Consider the following 14,118-nt stretch of genomic DNA (forward strand, 5'->3'; position numbering starts at 1 on the left):
GGTTCCTCCTGGCCTGTTTGAGGATAATTTAACCACCAAAAAGATCATTACAAATTCTGATTAAAGAAAAATCGATGAATCCTTGGTGAACTTCAAAAAAGAAAAAAAAAGAGCATGGGAAGAGAAAAGGAAGTTTTACATTTTTAACAGAAGAATGTCAGTTAATAAATATGGCAGGGATGATAGAATTACAAATTCAACATTTTTGCAACTCTTCATAGTGAATAATGATTAAGTCAGTTAAGACTTAGTAATGGTACTAAAAATTTTAGGCTATTGGAGGACAAGATATTTACATGGTACCAAAGTAACAGCACATAGAATAATTTTTGCAAAGGGGAAAATGTTCCTCTATAATAGAACTGGTAGTATATTTATACAATGGAATACTACTCAGCTATAAAAAAGAATAAAATAATGCCATTTGCAGCAACATGAATGGACCTGGAGAATGTCATTCTAAGTGAAGTAATCCAGAAAGAGAAAGAAAAATACCATATGATATCGGTTATATGTAGAATCTAAAAAAAATAAAAGACGAATGAACTTGTTTACAAAACAGAAACAGACTCACAGACATAGAAAACAAACTTATGGTTACTGGGGGGAAGGGATAAATTGGGAGTTCAAGATTTGCAGATACTAACTAATATATATAAAATAGATAAACAATAAGTTTATACTGTATGTCAGAGGGAACTATATTCAATATCTTATAACTTATGGTGAAAAAGAATATGAAAATGAATATATGTATGTTCCTATATGGCTGAAGCACTGTGTTTTACACCAGAAATTGACACCACATTGTTAACTGACTATACTTCAATAAAAATTTAAAAAATAGGTTAGCTCTAAGAAAAAAGTTTACAGGAAAGGAAATATAATGCTATACTTATGATTTAACTCCTTTTAAAACTATTTATATGAATTACTTTGATTTTTAAACTAAATTTAAAAGCTAATAATAAATTCATAATTTATGGTGAAAAAAAAGAAGAAGTGATAGTCACCACTTAACCAAGAGCTTGAACTTAGCATAAGTAATTACATTTGATCTAGATGGAAAGTATATGGAACGTGTAGTGTTTCAACTGATTGATATGTTTGAAACCTTTTGTGATAAGAGCTTAGGAAATCAGATAGCTTTCTAATAAATTAGCAAAGAGGCATCAGGTGATCACAGAGGAGAACATATTGACTATGAATAAGAGTAAACAACTGAGGGTTCTCAGAAGAATCTGGGGAGAAGATCTGGGAAATGACTAAAATTCCTTTTACTTTGTATGGCAATTTAGGTGTCAGAAAAATGTGACATAATTTATTAGTAACATTTTGTTGAAGGAGCTATGTTTGGACTATAGTTATATGGCAAACTTTCCAGTGTTTATTTTTATAAGAGTAAATTTTTTAAATGAAAAATATTATCCTTATTCTACAGTTCTAATATAACATTTAAGTTCTCAAAAATTTCTTCTAATTCTTTTTTCATAAACATAAGCAGAAAAATAGGAAATATAAAAAGAACCAAATTCAATTTCTAGACCTGTTATTTTCCTCATTATAATGCCTCACCAGGAGCTGAGAGGGCAGGTGATAAATAGTTTCTTGTGGATTGTTACGTTTGCGGGTACAGAGGACATGTAGACCAGGTGCCGAAGTTTCTGCCAAGTGAGCATTAGTGACCAGAATGTCTGAAAGACATGCCAGATAGCATGAGGCATAAAAGAGGAAAGCTTTCTATCTACCTAAAATAATAAGATCTGAAAGCAGTAGAAGGGAGTGTGGAGGATCCTACTCCACCACCTGACCTTGAGCTATGTGGTCCTTTGCTTGAGGAGTCTGAAAGGGGAGCAGCATCCTTAGTGATGAGTCAGGTCTGGGGGAAAGCAAAGGGGGAATGTTTAGTGGAGCAGTTGAAGATGTAAAGTTGTTTGTTAACTGTGGAATGGGGATTTCATGAGCCCCAGTGGAAAATGCTGGGAAGAAAGGGAACCATTGGATGTTGGATTAGCACAGCAGGGATGACCAGAAATGATGACCAGAAATGATGACCAGGGATACCAAAGGTTTACCTGGTCAAAAAGATCCCAACAGTCCCCAAAGGATGAGAGAAGCACGCAGTTCTGTCATGAGTCAGCCTATCAGGTAGACTTATGTTTAAGTAACCCCTCAAAGGAGTGCAGGCATGGCTCTTCCTCTAAGACTTCCAAAAAGGGGAAGTGTAAGTAGCAGGAACATTTTTCTTTAAAACATAAATGTAGATATTAACATTTATTTCTGGTACAATCTGGAATTTTTATTTTCTTCTAAACATTCACTGTATTTGTATTTTAGCTATTAAATTAATAAGTACATTAAAATCATTACCTAATTTTTTAAAATTTATGAGATGGTTTAGATAATATACAAGTGACCAACATCAGTGATTCTATATTTAAGAATTTTATTATTTCTTACTGTTTTCTAGAAAGGATGCTTTACTGAAGAACTCCAAATGTTGAATAAACACATGGTAAGAACTTTACTGAAACTTCCAAAGCTTTGTGCACACATTTAACATTTCATCTAACTTTACTCCGATACTGTTTTTATTCTTTTGTTACCCTACCAGTGACTATTTGAATGAATAGAAATGTATTAAATAGAGAGTATAATATTTGCTCACGAAAATCTTCATCTCCACCTTTTTAAAAATGCTGCTATCTTACTGCCAAATGGTGAACAAGAAAATTAGAAATTGTTGGGTGGGAGAGTGAAATGCCTCCAGCTGCTTCTTTGACTGCATGACCTCAGGATCCTCACTTGCTAAATTGAGGAAGTATTGTTTTTCTCCTTGAAGAGTTTCTAAAGAGTTGTTTATAGTTCTTACTTGAATTTCTTTTTAAATACTTAAAACTTACTATCTTGATTAATTGATCTTCTACTCAGAGAAGCTTCTGCTGCCAATAACTAAATCAGGGACAAGGGACATAAAAAACAGAATGATGGACATTTGAGGTCACAACCTCTGACAGCCTCCTTCATTTCACATGTGAGCAAGCTGGGGTTCAGAGAGAAGGAATCACTTGTATAAATCAAAATTTTATCAGAAAATGGAAGTGGAGATGGGAAAAGTGTGAATAAATACTTTAAATATATATAATGGATAAGAATGCTGATATATTTAAGTGTATCTCAGCATAATTGTATTAACAATTATAAATGAATATTTTTCATATTTTAATCATATAATATTCCTTAATTTTAGCATAAAAGGTTTTTAACATTTCAGGAACATCATGGATTCTTCTGTAGGTGTTACTTGTGTAAATTTTTTTTTTAATCAACAGATTCATGTTTTGGTTTTTCTAACTTACAAATTTGTGAAGTAAAAATATCACTTGCTATCACTTCTCTGTTAAAATAGCTTTCCGATCAAGCAATAAAATAAACTTGGCACATGTTTAGTTTATCTGCAGGGTGGTAGTGGAATTTATGTTCTCCTATGGAAACTTTGGTTATGGATTTTCACATCAGGTTAGTTCCCTTTTTGAAAATAATTCTACTCTAACTCTTTAGTCAAATCATCCTCCTCAGCCTTTGTTCTTTCCAGTTTGATAAATTCTTTAAAATAAATATTTTTAAGGAATGCCATTTCTGGCCTAAAGAAAAATGAAACTGTTCCATTATTTGTTTATACATTTAAAAATAATGATATTTTATTCAAATGTCTTTACTATACAACTTGTTTGCGTGTGTATGTACATTGAAAACAAAATTTAAGTATTTAAGAAGTGAGTGTGGATTTTCATATCTAAAAGCAATTATTAGAAATGGAGTCCTTGATGTTGTTCAGTTAATATTTTGTACTCTGATCACATACAATCCTTTCTCCCCATGACTATTCCAACATCAGCCCTTCTTGATTCGTCAAGAGAGTAATATGCCCAAAGAAGATCCCTTCCTAGCTTTAGCCTGCCCCTTTAAATTTATGACATATATCCATGTTGCAGTGAAAATTTTTGTACATTAACCTATATCATTTTCTTCCATTATGTCTTAGGCTGGATTCTTAGAATGGAAGTTATTGTCAGTAATGACCTAGAAGGAATTGTCAGTAATGACAATTGAAGTTATTGTCAGTAATGACCAAGGAATTGTCCTAGAAAAGTAGTACCAACACATATTTTCACCACACATTTGAAAAAACTCTTGCTATCCCTGGGTATTATCACAGCTTTTGGGAATTTATAAATCTGCTCCCATTAGTACTTCTGGTATATAGGGGAAATGACCCCTATACTTTACATACAATCTTCAATTTTCAGTTTTTGCTGTTTTTTGTTCTCTTGGTTGTTTTTTGATTATGAATTGAGAGTTGATACAGAAGTCTTATTAAGTATGTCTGCCATTGTGGTAACAGGGAAGTCCCTGTGAAATGTGTTTTTAAATTTTGCCTGTGGTATATATCATAATGTTTTTTTAACACATTTTGAATCACAAGTGAGTAATATACTGATACTAGGCATGAGCTTTTCTTTTTCTGCTTTTATTTTTCTTTTCTTTCTGCCTATTTTCTTTATTTTCTTGTCATGAATTAGGCCTAATAGGGATTCCTAATTGTTTAATCCTTTTTGTGGCAGTCGTAGTTTATGAGCACCAACTTCAGAAGTAGGTGTTCTGTCTGAATATAAGTATATCATGTGACAATCCCATTCTTAGGGAGATACATCCATTTCAAGTAAGACTGGGCAAGTATTGTATTGTTTTATGTAGGTGGACTCTACTAAAACTCAGAGCAAAGGTATTGTAAGGAAAAGAGTGGGAAATTTCATATAAGTTCAGCTTCATAAAAGTTCATTTCTGTGAACCTTTCAGTAATATAGTCCCCTACTTACCTATCATGATAGCATGTGAAGACTACTGCACTGGGGGAGAGAGCGCTGCGTTTAAATCCTGCCTCTCATGCCTATTGGGTAACCCTGAACAAAGAACTGGTCTTCAGTATTATCTGTAAAATAGTTGCAGTTATCTACCTTACAGGATTATTGAAAGGATTAAATAATATTAAAATTGTAAAATTCTTGGCAGATATTTGGTGCTCAGTGTTCATTCTTTCTTCCTCTCTTAATTCCTTTTCTCCATATATGTATCATTTAAGGCCTATTCTGTAGTCCCAGGGGATAGTAGCATTAGGGTGAACTGTAATGGTAACTAAACAGTGTTAATATATACTTACTATCTTCTTCAGTTAAAACCTCTTCAGAGAATGATTGAGCCATGTATGTTTATGAATGTTGCACCGCCTCCAGAAAGAACAGACCCTGTGACGTAAGTGTTAGTCTTATTAACACAATCATATCATGTGGCATTTAAAATATTTAATCCATTGATGGAGCATTTTGGTTGTCTTAAGGCATGGCTTGAATGGGCTAGACTCCAATGTAAAGAAAGTGAATTGTTTTGCTTAAGATGGAAGAGATTTTGAGTTTCTGGGGGTAACCCTGGAGAGAGGAGTTGAGGAAGTCTGGAGATAAGAAGAAGAGAGAAGTTGCCAACTTCATGGCTGATGGAGGGAAGAGAGGAGAAACCTGATGAGGAAGGTTGGCCAGTGAGATATTCCTTTTGCAGAAAGACATGAGGAACTTTTAAGATCAAGGTGCCTAATAGTTGTCAGTTTTCTGCTCTGCAGTATAGTAGTGTTACCTCCACTTCCACATACTCCAATTGTTACTTTAAAATCTTCAGCAAAAAGTCTATGGTCAAAAAATGTCTTTAGCAGACCAAAGCTTAAAATATAGTATGTCAAACAGTGTTGAAATGCCAACAGTAAAAATAGATCACCTGAGGGAGAGATATTTAATCTACAGTGCTATCCAAGAATAAGGAATGGAAAATACTTTAAATGAGATTGAGGGAATTAGGTATAGAATGGGAAATTATTTTCTGAAGTGCATATTGTTCTGAAGTCTCATCAACACTGGGTATTATTGTTAAAATAAATTTTATTCACTTAATATTGGTGATTTGTTGGAACAGTAAAGTTGAATGATTTTCTTATGTTTATTGATTGTTATTTCCTTATCCATCCACTGATTCAACACTTACTGAATGTTTGCTACCTTCACGAGGCAGTAATAATACAAAGGTAAATGGTCCCTGCCCTCAAGTAGCAAAGGTAACATGTAAAAAGAAATGTGATGATACAGATGAGATAGAGCCTTCCTAGAGGTAAACATAAAGGACTGTGGGACACAGCCATGGAGCTTCTCATACTTCTCAGGGGAGTTAGGAGGAAAGTATTATCAAGTAAGGCTCCACTTCAAGTCTTGAAGTAAGACTTGAAAAATGAATAGTAATGCATCGGGTTGATTTTATAAGGGTGAGGAGACACACTGCCCCCAAAAGACACGTAAGTAAAAGGTGGGATCCACAAGAGGGTATGTTATATTGGAGAACAGTGAGTAGTTAGTTGTGGGTTGCTAAGAGCATAGGAGCATGGAGGGGAATAACGGGAGATGACCTGGAGCAGTAGGTGGGGACAAGATATGGTGGTCAGACTCTAGAGCCAGACTACAAGGGCTTACCATTTCGGCTCTGCCATGTACTAGCTGTGCAACCTTAGGCAACTTACTTAGACTCTTTGTGCTTTATCTATTAAGTGGGATAAAAATAATAACTACCCAATTAAGTTACTGTGATGATTCAGTAAGTTACATATAAAGACTTAGAACATGAAAGCAAATGGTAAAATTCCTAGTTAGTTGTTGGCTACTTATTAAAGTAATAAATATATTATCATCACCATCATCATCATTGAAGGTTTAGGGCTCTCATGTGTGAGTAAATTTTGTTCCTCTGAGTCCTCAGGAGTGTGGCAGAGCAACACAAAGGCACTGGAAAATACAGTGCATCTTTCTGGAGCATTATTTTGCTCAGAGATTTTGAGAGGGAAATGTTATCTTAAAATTAACATCTACATGTTATGCCTTGGAATATAAAAGTCACATACATTTTCAAGATAACAAAATGATTCCAAGAAATGATGTGGTTTGTGTCTGATTGCATTAAGTTACACCCCTGAAGACCTTCGTTGTCTTCTACCCGCAGGAGTCTTTATTGGAAAATTTTGGAAGTGCTTCAGATGTAGAGCCATTGAAGAATTTTTAGTGGGGGAAATACCATGATCAAGTTGCATTTTTATATGATTCTGTCAGTAGGATTGAATATGGACAGAATGGTTTAAGATTGGAGGTAGCTGTTGTATTAGTGTACATGAGAGATACTGACAATTGGAATGAAGGCAATGACTTGGTGGGTGTGACAGTTAATTCTGTCAAATTGACTAGGCCATTCGGTGCCTAGATATTTGGTCAGACATTATTCTGGGTGTTTCTGTGAGGGTGTTCTTGGATGAGATTAACATTTAAGTAAGTAGACTGAGTAAAGCAGATTGTTCTCCCTAATGTGGGTGGGCTTCATCCAATCAGTTGAAGAAGTGAATAGAACAAAAAATCTGACCCTTCCCTGAATGAGAGAAAATTCCTGCCTTTGATTGGAACATTGGCTTTTTCCTGCCTCTGGACTTGAATGGAAGCATCAACTCTTCCTGCATCTCAAGTCTGCAGACTTTTAGACTGGGACTACACCATTGGCTCCCCTGGGTCTCCAGCTTGCTGACTCATCCTGCAGATCTTGCAGTTTGTCAGCCTCTGCATTTGATTTGCAGCTTGGGAAGTTAAAAAAGACTCCCAACAGTTTGGTTACTGAAACATGGACCAAAAGATAGCCACTGTGAATGAACTGAAAATGCCAGACCTACTTTGATTTAATGTAGAGGAGGGATTCAAAACTTTAGAGAGATTGTAGTGTTAGAGTGGATTTGTCACTTAAGACCTACTTATTCACCCTGGGAGGTTTCAGAAGACACATTTTTCACCACGACTGTGAGAAATAAGTTTGTGAAAGAAGCCACCCTTGTAGAACCCTGTGATTGCTCTTCTTTGTAGGCCTGACCTTACAGTAGGATGCACAGTCACGGAACTGGAAAACCTAAATGAACTGGAGATCGTCATTCTAAGTGAAGTAAGCCAGAAAGAGAAAGAAAAATACCATATGATGCCACTCATATGTGGAATCTAAAAAAAGAAAAAAGAAGACACTAATGAACTCATCTACAAAACAGAAACAGACTCACTGACATAGCAAACAATCTTATGGTTACCAGGGAGAAAGAGGGTGGGAAGGGATAAATTGGGAGTTTGAGATTTGTAAATATTAACTACTTTATGTAAAAATAGATTAAAAAACAAATTTCTTCTGTATAGCACAGGGAACTATATTCAATATCCCGTAGTAACCTTTAATGAAAAAGAATATGAAGATGAATATATGTATGTATATGTATGACTGAAACATTATGCTGAACACCAGAAATTGACACATTATAACTGACTATACTTCAGTTTTTAAAAAGTGATAGCTAACACTGATTTTAGAAGTGTACTTTTGTATAATTTTAATATTTAACTTTATTATCATTTTGCAGAAATGTTATTATACCACAGCCAATAGAATATCCAGCATTCTTATCCCCAGAGTTGAATGTTACTGTTGGGGCATCCACTACAGTGCCCCAATCCAACCAGTCACCTGTAGTGCGACTTGAAAAACTTCAGCAACAACCTCGGGAAAGGTAAAAATCAACAAAACAAAACAAAACAAAAAAATTCATCTTACTTATATGTTCTTTAGATTAATTTTTTCCTTTGACACGTGGGCTTGCTACTGGTCCAGAAACCTTCATCATGATATTTCATGGGTTTCAGAGGTTCTTTCAGAGTTTTGCTTATCATATTTAAGTGTCTGTTTAAAAAAGTCAATGCTATGTCAAGAAAAGAGATGAGAACTCATTTTTAAGGGAGAAAGTATAATATTTGTTCTGCCTCTTCACTCAACAATATATTCTATCGGTCTCATCCTTTTTTCTGTATTTTTCCATCTTTTTTCCCTATGTTTTAGTCCAGATATTTTTTTCTGGTCTGTCTTATAATTCCTATTCTTTGTTCTTTGTTTCTAACCTGCTGTTAAGCCAACTGAATTCTTAGTTTCAGTTATTTCCTTTTCAGTTATGGAATTTTCCTTTATTTTATAGTTCTCACTTGTCTACCAAAATCCTCAGTATTACTTTTTAATTCTTTGAACATATTAATCATTATTATTTCAGAGTTCATCTCTGATAACTTGATTGTTTGAATTTCCTGTTAAGTCTATTTTTATTGTTTTTTTTTCTCAGAGTTTTCAGTCAAATCATATATTCTCATATGCCTAGTTGATTTTATCGAGTGCCAAACACTGTATTTGAAAATCTGTAGAACTAATCTGAGGCTCTTGATTATATGTTTTTACAGACAATATATACATTTGTTTCTACATGGCAGCCAGGTATCCTAGGAACACTAGCGATCCCAGATCATTTTAATTCAACTGAGATGAGATTGAAATGGTTTGAAATGACTTGGGCTTTAGTTCCTGTGAGCATTAGTCGTTTTCTGGTTTACTCTTATTTCTAGCATCAAGACTGGGACTAGTGTGAGGCAACTAGGGTACAATATTTAAGGAGGCACTTTTTCTTGTGTGGTGCTTTAGAAAGCCTAGGTGTTTACCATGGCTTCTCATCCTTAACGGGGTCTGAATTCTGGTTTTTGTTCCCCATCCTTATATACTTATCTCAAACAAAAAATTTTTAAATCTTTTTTCTAGCTTTTTAAGATGAGCAGTGAGATGGTTTGTCTGAAATAACCTATTCCATCATTGCTAGAGACAGAACTCCCAAATATTTTTTAAATAATTGTTTATGTGTATAAACAATTATAACTAAACAACTTTTTACTCAGAGTTATAAATTAATTCATAAACACTGAGCTGATGACCAAGGACCCTCTTTTTCCTCTAGTCCTATGTTTTATTCATTCAGTAACATTTATTTATTTTTTTCCAGTTTTGTTGAGATATAATTGACATACAGCATTGTATTAGTTTAAGCTACACAGCACAATGATTTGACTTACATACATCATAAAATGATTACCACAATAAGATTACTGAACATCCATAATCTCATATAGACTCAAAATAAAATAAAAAGAAAAAAGATTTTTCCTTGTGAGGAGAACTCTTAGGATTTACTTTCATAATAACTTTCATATATAGCATATAGCAGTGTTAATTATATTAATCATGTGTACATTACATGCCTAGCACTTATTTATTTTATAACTGGAAAGTTTATAGCTTTTGACTACCTTCATACAATTCCCTGTCGCACCACCTCCTGCCTTGGGTAATCCCAAATCTGATCTCTTTTTCTATTAGTTTGTTTGTGTTTTGAAGTATTACTGACCCACAACACCATATTAGTTCCTGGTGCACAACATAGTGATTCGGTATTTCTATACATTACAAAATGATCACCATGATAAGTCTAGTTACCATCTGTCAGCTTACAGAGATATCACATTATTGTTGACTATATTCCCCAAGTTGTACATTTCATCCCTGTGACTTATTTTGTAATTGGGGGCTTCTACCTCTTAATTTCCCTCATCTATTTCACTCACCTCTCCATCCCCCATCAGCCTGGCAACAACCTGTTTGTTCTCTGTATCTATGACTCTGTCTCTGATTTGTTGTATTTGTTTTGTTTTTTAGATTCCACATATAAGTAAAATCCTACAGTATTTGTCTTTCTATGTCTGACTCTTTTCACATAGCATTACATACTCTAGATCCATCCATATTGTTGCAAATGGCAAGATTTCATTCTTTTTTATGGCTGAGTGGTATTGCATGTATATATACCACATCTTCTTTATCCATGCATCTATCAGTGGACACTTAGGTTGCTTCCATCTTGGCTATTGTGAATAATGCTGCAATGAACAGAGAGAAGCATATACCTATTCAAATTAATGTTTTTGTTTTCTTTGGAAAAATACCCAGAAGTGGAATTGCTGGGTCTTGGAGTAGTTCTGTTTTTAATCTTTTGAGGAACTTCCATGATGTTTTCCATAGTGGCTGTACCAATTTACATTCTCATCAACAGTGCACTGGGGTTCCCTTTCCTCCCATCCTCACCAACACTTGTTATTTGTTGTCTATTTTTATAATAGCTATTCTGACATTCTGTGAGGTGATATCTCATTGTGGTTTTGATTTACATTTCCCTGATGATTACTGATGCTGAGCATCTTTTAATATGCCTGTTGGCCATCTGTACGTCTCCTTTGGAAATGTGTATACTCAGGTCCTTGGCCCATTTTTTAATCAGGTTGTTTGGGTTTTTGTTGCTGTTGTTGAGTCGTATGACTTCTTTGTATATTAACCCTTTATCAGTCATATCATTTGCAAATATTTTCTCCCATTCAGTAGGTTGTCTTTACATTTTGTTAATGGTTTCCTTTGCTGTGCAAAAGCTTTTAAGTTTAATTAGGTTTCATTAGGAGACATATCCAAAAAAATATTGCTAAGACCGATGTCAGAGAATGTACTGCCTATATTTATTTCTAGGAGATTTATGGTTTTAGGTCTTACATTTAAGTCTTTAATCCATTCTGAGTTAAGTTTTTTGTATGTAGATATGAGGAGGTAGTCCTGTTTGATTCTTTTGCAAGTAGCTGTCCAGTTTTCCCAGCACCATTTATTGAAGAGGCTGTCTTTTCCCCAATGTATATTCTTGCCTCCTTTGTCATAAATTAATTGACCATATAAATGTGGGTTCATTTCTGGTCCCTCATGTCTGTTCCATTGATTTGTCTCTTTTGTGCCAGTACCATACTGTTTTGATTACTGTAACTTTGTAATATAGTTTGAAATTAGGGAGCATATTTCCAGCTTTTTTATTCTTTCTAAATATTGTTTATCTATTTAGGAACTTTTATGTTTCTATACAAATTTTAGAATTTGTTCTAGTTCTGTGGAAAATGCCATTGTTACTTTGATAGGATTGCATTGAATCTGTAGATCGCTTTGGGTAGTATAGTCATTTTAACAATATTAATTCTCCCAGTCTATGAGCACAGTATATCTTTCTATTTGTTTGCGTTGTTTTGCAAAGGAGGTCATTGACCTCCTTAGTTAGATTTTTTCCTAGGTATTTTATCCTTTTTGATGTGATTGTTTTCTTAATTTCCCATTCTGATAGTTCATTATTAGTGTATAAATCATGACAGATTTCTTTTTCTATCTTTTTTCTCTTTGACAGTGAATTCTTTTTTTTTTTTTAAATTGACGTATAGTTGATTTACTATATTGAATTAGCTTCAGGTCTATAGCATAGTGTTTCAGTATTTTGATAGAATATACTCCATTAAAAGTTATTACAAAATAATGGCTCTAATTCCCTGTGAAGTGCAGTATATCCTTGTTGCTTATCTATTTTATACATTTTTGTTTGTATATGGGATCTCTTAATCCCATACTCCTATCTTGCTCCTCCTTTATTTCTTCTACCCACTGGCAGCCACTAGTTTGTTTTCTAGATATCTGTGAATCTGTTTCTGTTTTGCTAGATACGTTTATTGTTTAGATTTCACAAATAAGTGATATCACACAGTATTTATCTTTCTCTGTCTGACTTCACTCAGCGTAATATGCTGTAGGTCCATCCATGTTACTGCAAATGACAGAGTTTCATTCTTTTTATGGCTGAGTAGTATTCTATTGTGTGTATATACCACATTCTCTTTATTCATTCATCTATTGATGGACAGTTGAGTTGCTTTCATATCTTGGCTATCGTAAATAGTACTGCTATGAACATTAGATTTCATATATCTTTTCAAATTAGTGTTTTCATTTTTTTGGTTATATACTTAAGTGGAATTGCTGGATCATATGGTAGTTCTATCTTTAGTTTTTTGAAAAGCCTCTATGCTCTTTTCCATAGTGGCTGCACCAATTTATATTCTCACCAATGGTGTGCAAGCGTTCCCTTTTCTCCACATCCTTGCCAACATTTGTTATTTGTAGACTTTTTGATGATAGCCATTCTGACAGGTGTGAGGTGATATCTCACTGTTGTTTTGATCTATATTTCCCTAATAATTAGCAAAGTTGAGCATCTTTCATGTGCCTGTTAGCCATCTATACTTCTTCTTTGGAAAAATGTCTACTCTGGTCTTCTACCCACTTTCTGACTGGGTTGTTTTTCTGGTGTTGAATTGTATGAACTATTTATATATTTTGGATATTAATCCCTTGTTGGTCATATCATTTGCAAATATTTTCTCCCATTCATTAGGTCCCATTTATTTATTTTTGCTTTTATTTCTTTTGCCTTAGGAAGCAGATCCAAAAAAAAATATTGATACAATTTACATCAAAGAGTGTTCTGCCTAGGTTCTCTTCTAGGAGTTTTATGATTTCAGGTCTTACATTTAGGTCTTTAATCCATTTTGAGTTTATTTTTTATATGGTGTAAGGAACTGTTCTAATCTCATTGTTTTACATATAGCTGTCCAGTTTTCCCAGCACTACTTATTGAAGAAACTGTCTTTTCTCCATTGTAAATTCTTGCCTCTTTTGTCATAGATTAATTGACCATAAGTGCATGGGTTTATTTCTGGGCACTCTATTCTGTTCCACTGATATATGTCTGTGTTTGTGCCAGTACCATGCTGTTTTGGTTACTGTAGCTTTGTAGTAAAGTGTGAAGTTAGGAGGTGTGATACATTTAGCTTTTTTTCTTTTTTCTCAAGATAGCTTTGGCAATTTGAAATCTTTTGTGGTTCCATATAAATGTTAGGATTATTTGTTTTAGTTCTGTGAAAAATATCATAGGTATTTTTATAGTGATTGCATTAAATCTGTAGATTGCTTTGGGTAGTGTGGACTTTTTTTTTAATCATATGATATCATTTATATGTGGAATCTAAAACAGAGATACAAATGAACTTATTTACGAAACAGAAACAGACTTATACATAGAGAACAAACTTGTGGTTATCAAAGGGGAAAGGTGGTGGGGAGGGATAAATTAGGAGTTTGAGATTAGCAGATAAACACTACTATATATAAAATAGATAAACAGTAAGGTTCTACTGTATAGCATAGGAAACTATAATCAATATCTTGTAA

General features: G+C 34.0%; 1 protein-coding gene across 1 annotated transcript in view; it reads left to right on the top strand.

The window, feature by feature from the left end:
- Positions 1-14,118, top strand: part of C2CD6 (C2 calcium dependent domain containing 6) — a 76,454-nt gene that overhangs the window by 18,383 nt on the left and 43,953 nt on the right. Inside the window, exons 6-9 of the mRNA XM_064485101.1 lie at positions 2,471-2,515; positions 3,451-3,519; positions 5,234-5,313; positions 8,531-8,677. Of these exons, the coding sequence (XP_064341171.1) occupies positions 2,471-2,515; positions 3,451-3,519; positions 5,234-5,313; positions 8,531-8,677 (341 nt within the window). The remainder of the gene's footprint in view (positions 1-2,470; positions 2,516-3,450; positions 3,520-5,233; positions 5,314-8,530; positions 8,678-14,118) is intronic.

Source organism: Camelus dromedarius, chromosome 4 (genome assembly GCF_036321535.1).
Source record: "Camelus dromedarius isolate mCamDro1 chromosome 4, mCamDro1.pat, whole genome shotgun sequence".
Lineage (NCBI taxonomy): Eukaryota > Metazoa > Chordata > Mammalia > Artiodactyla > Camelidae > Camelus > Camelus dromedarius.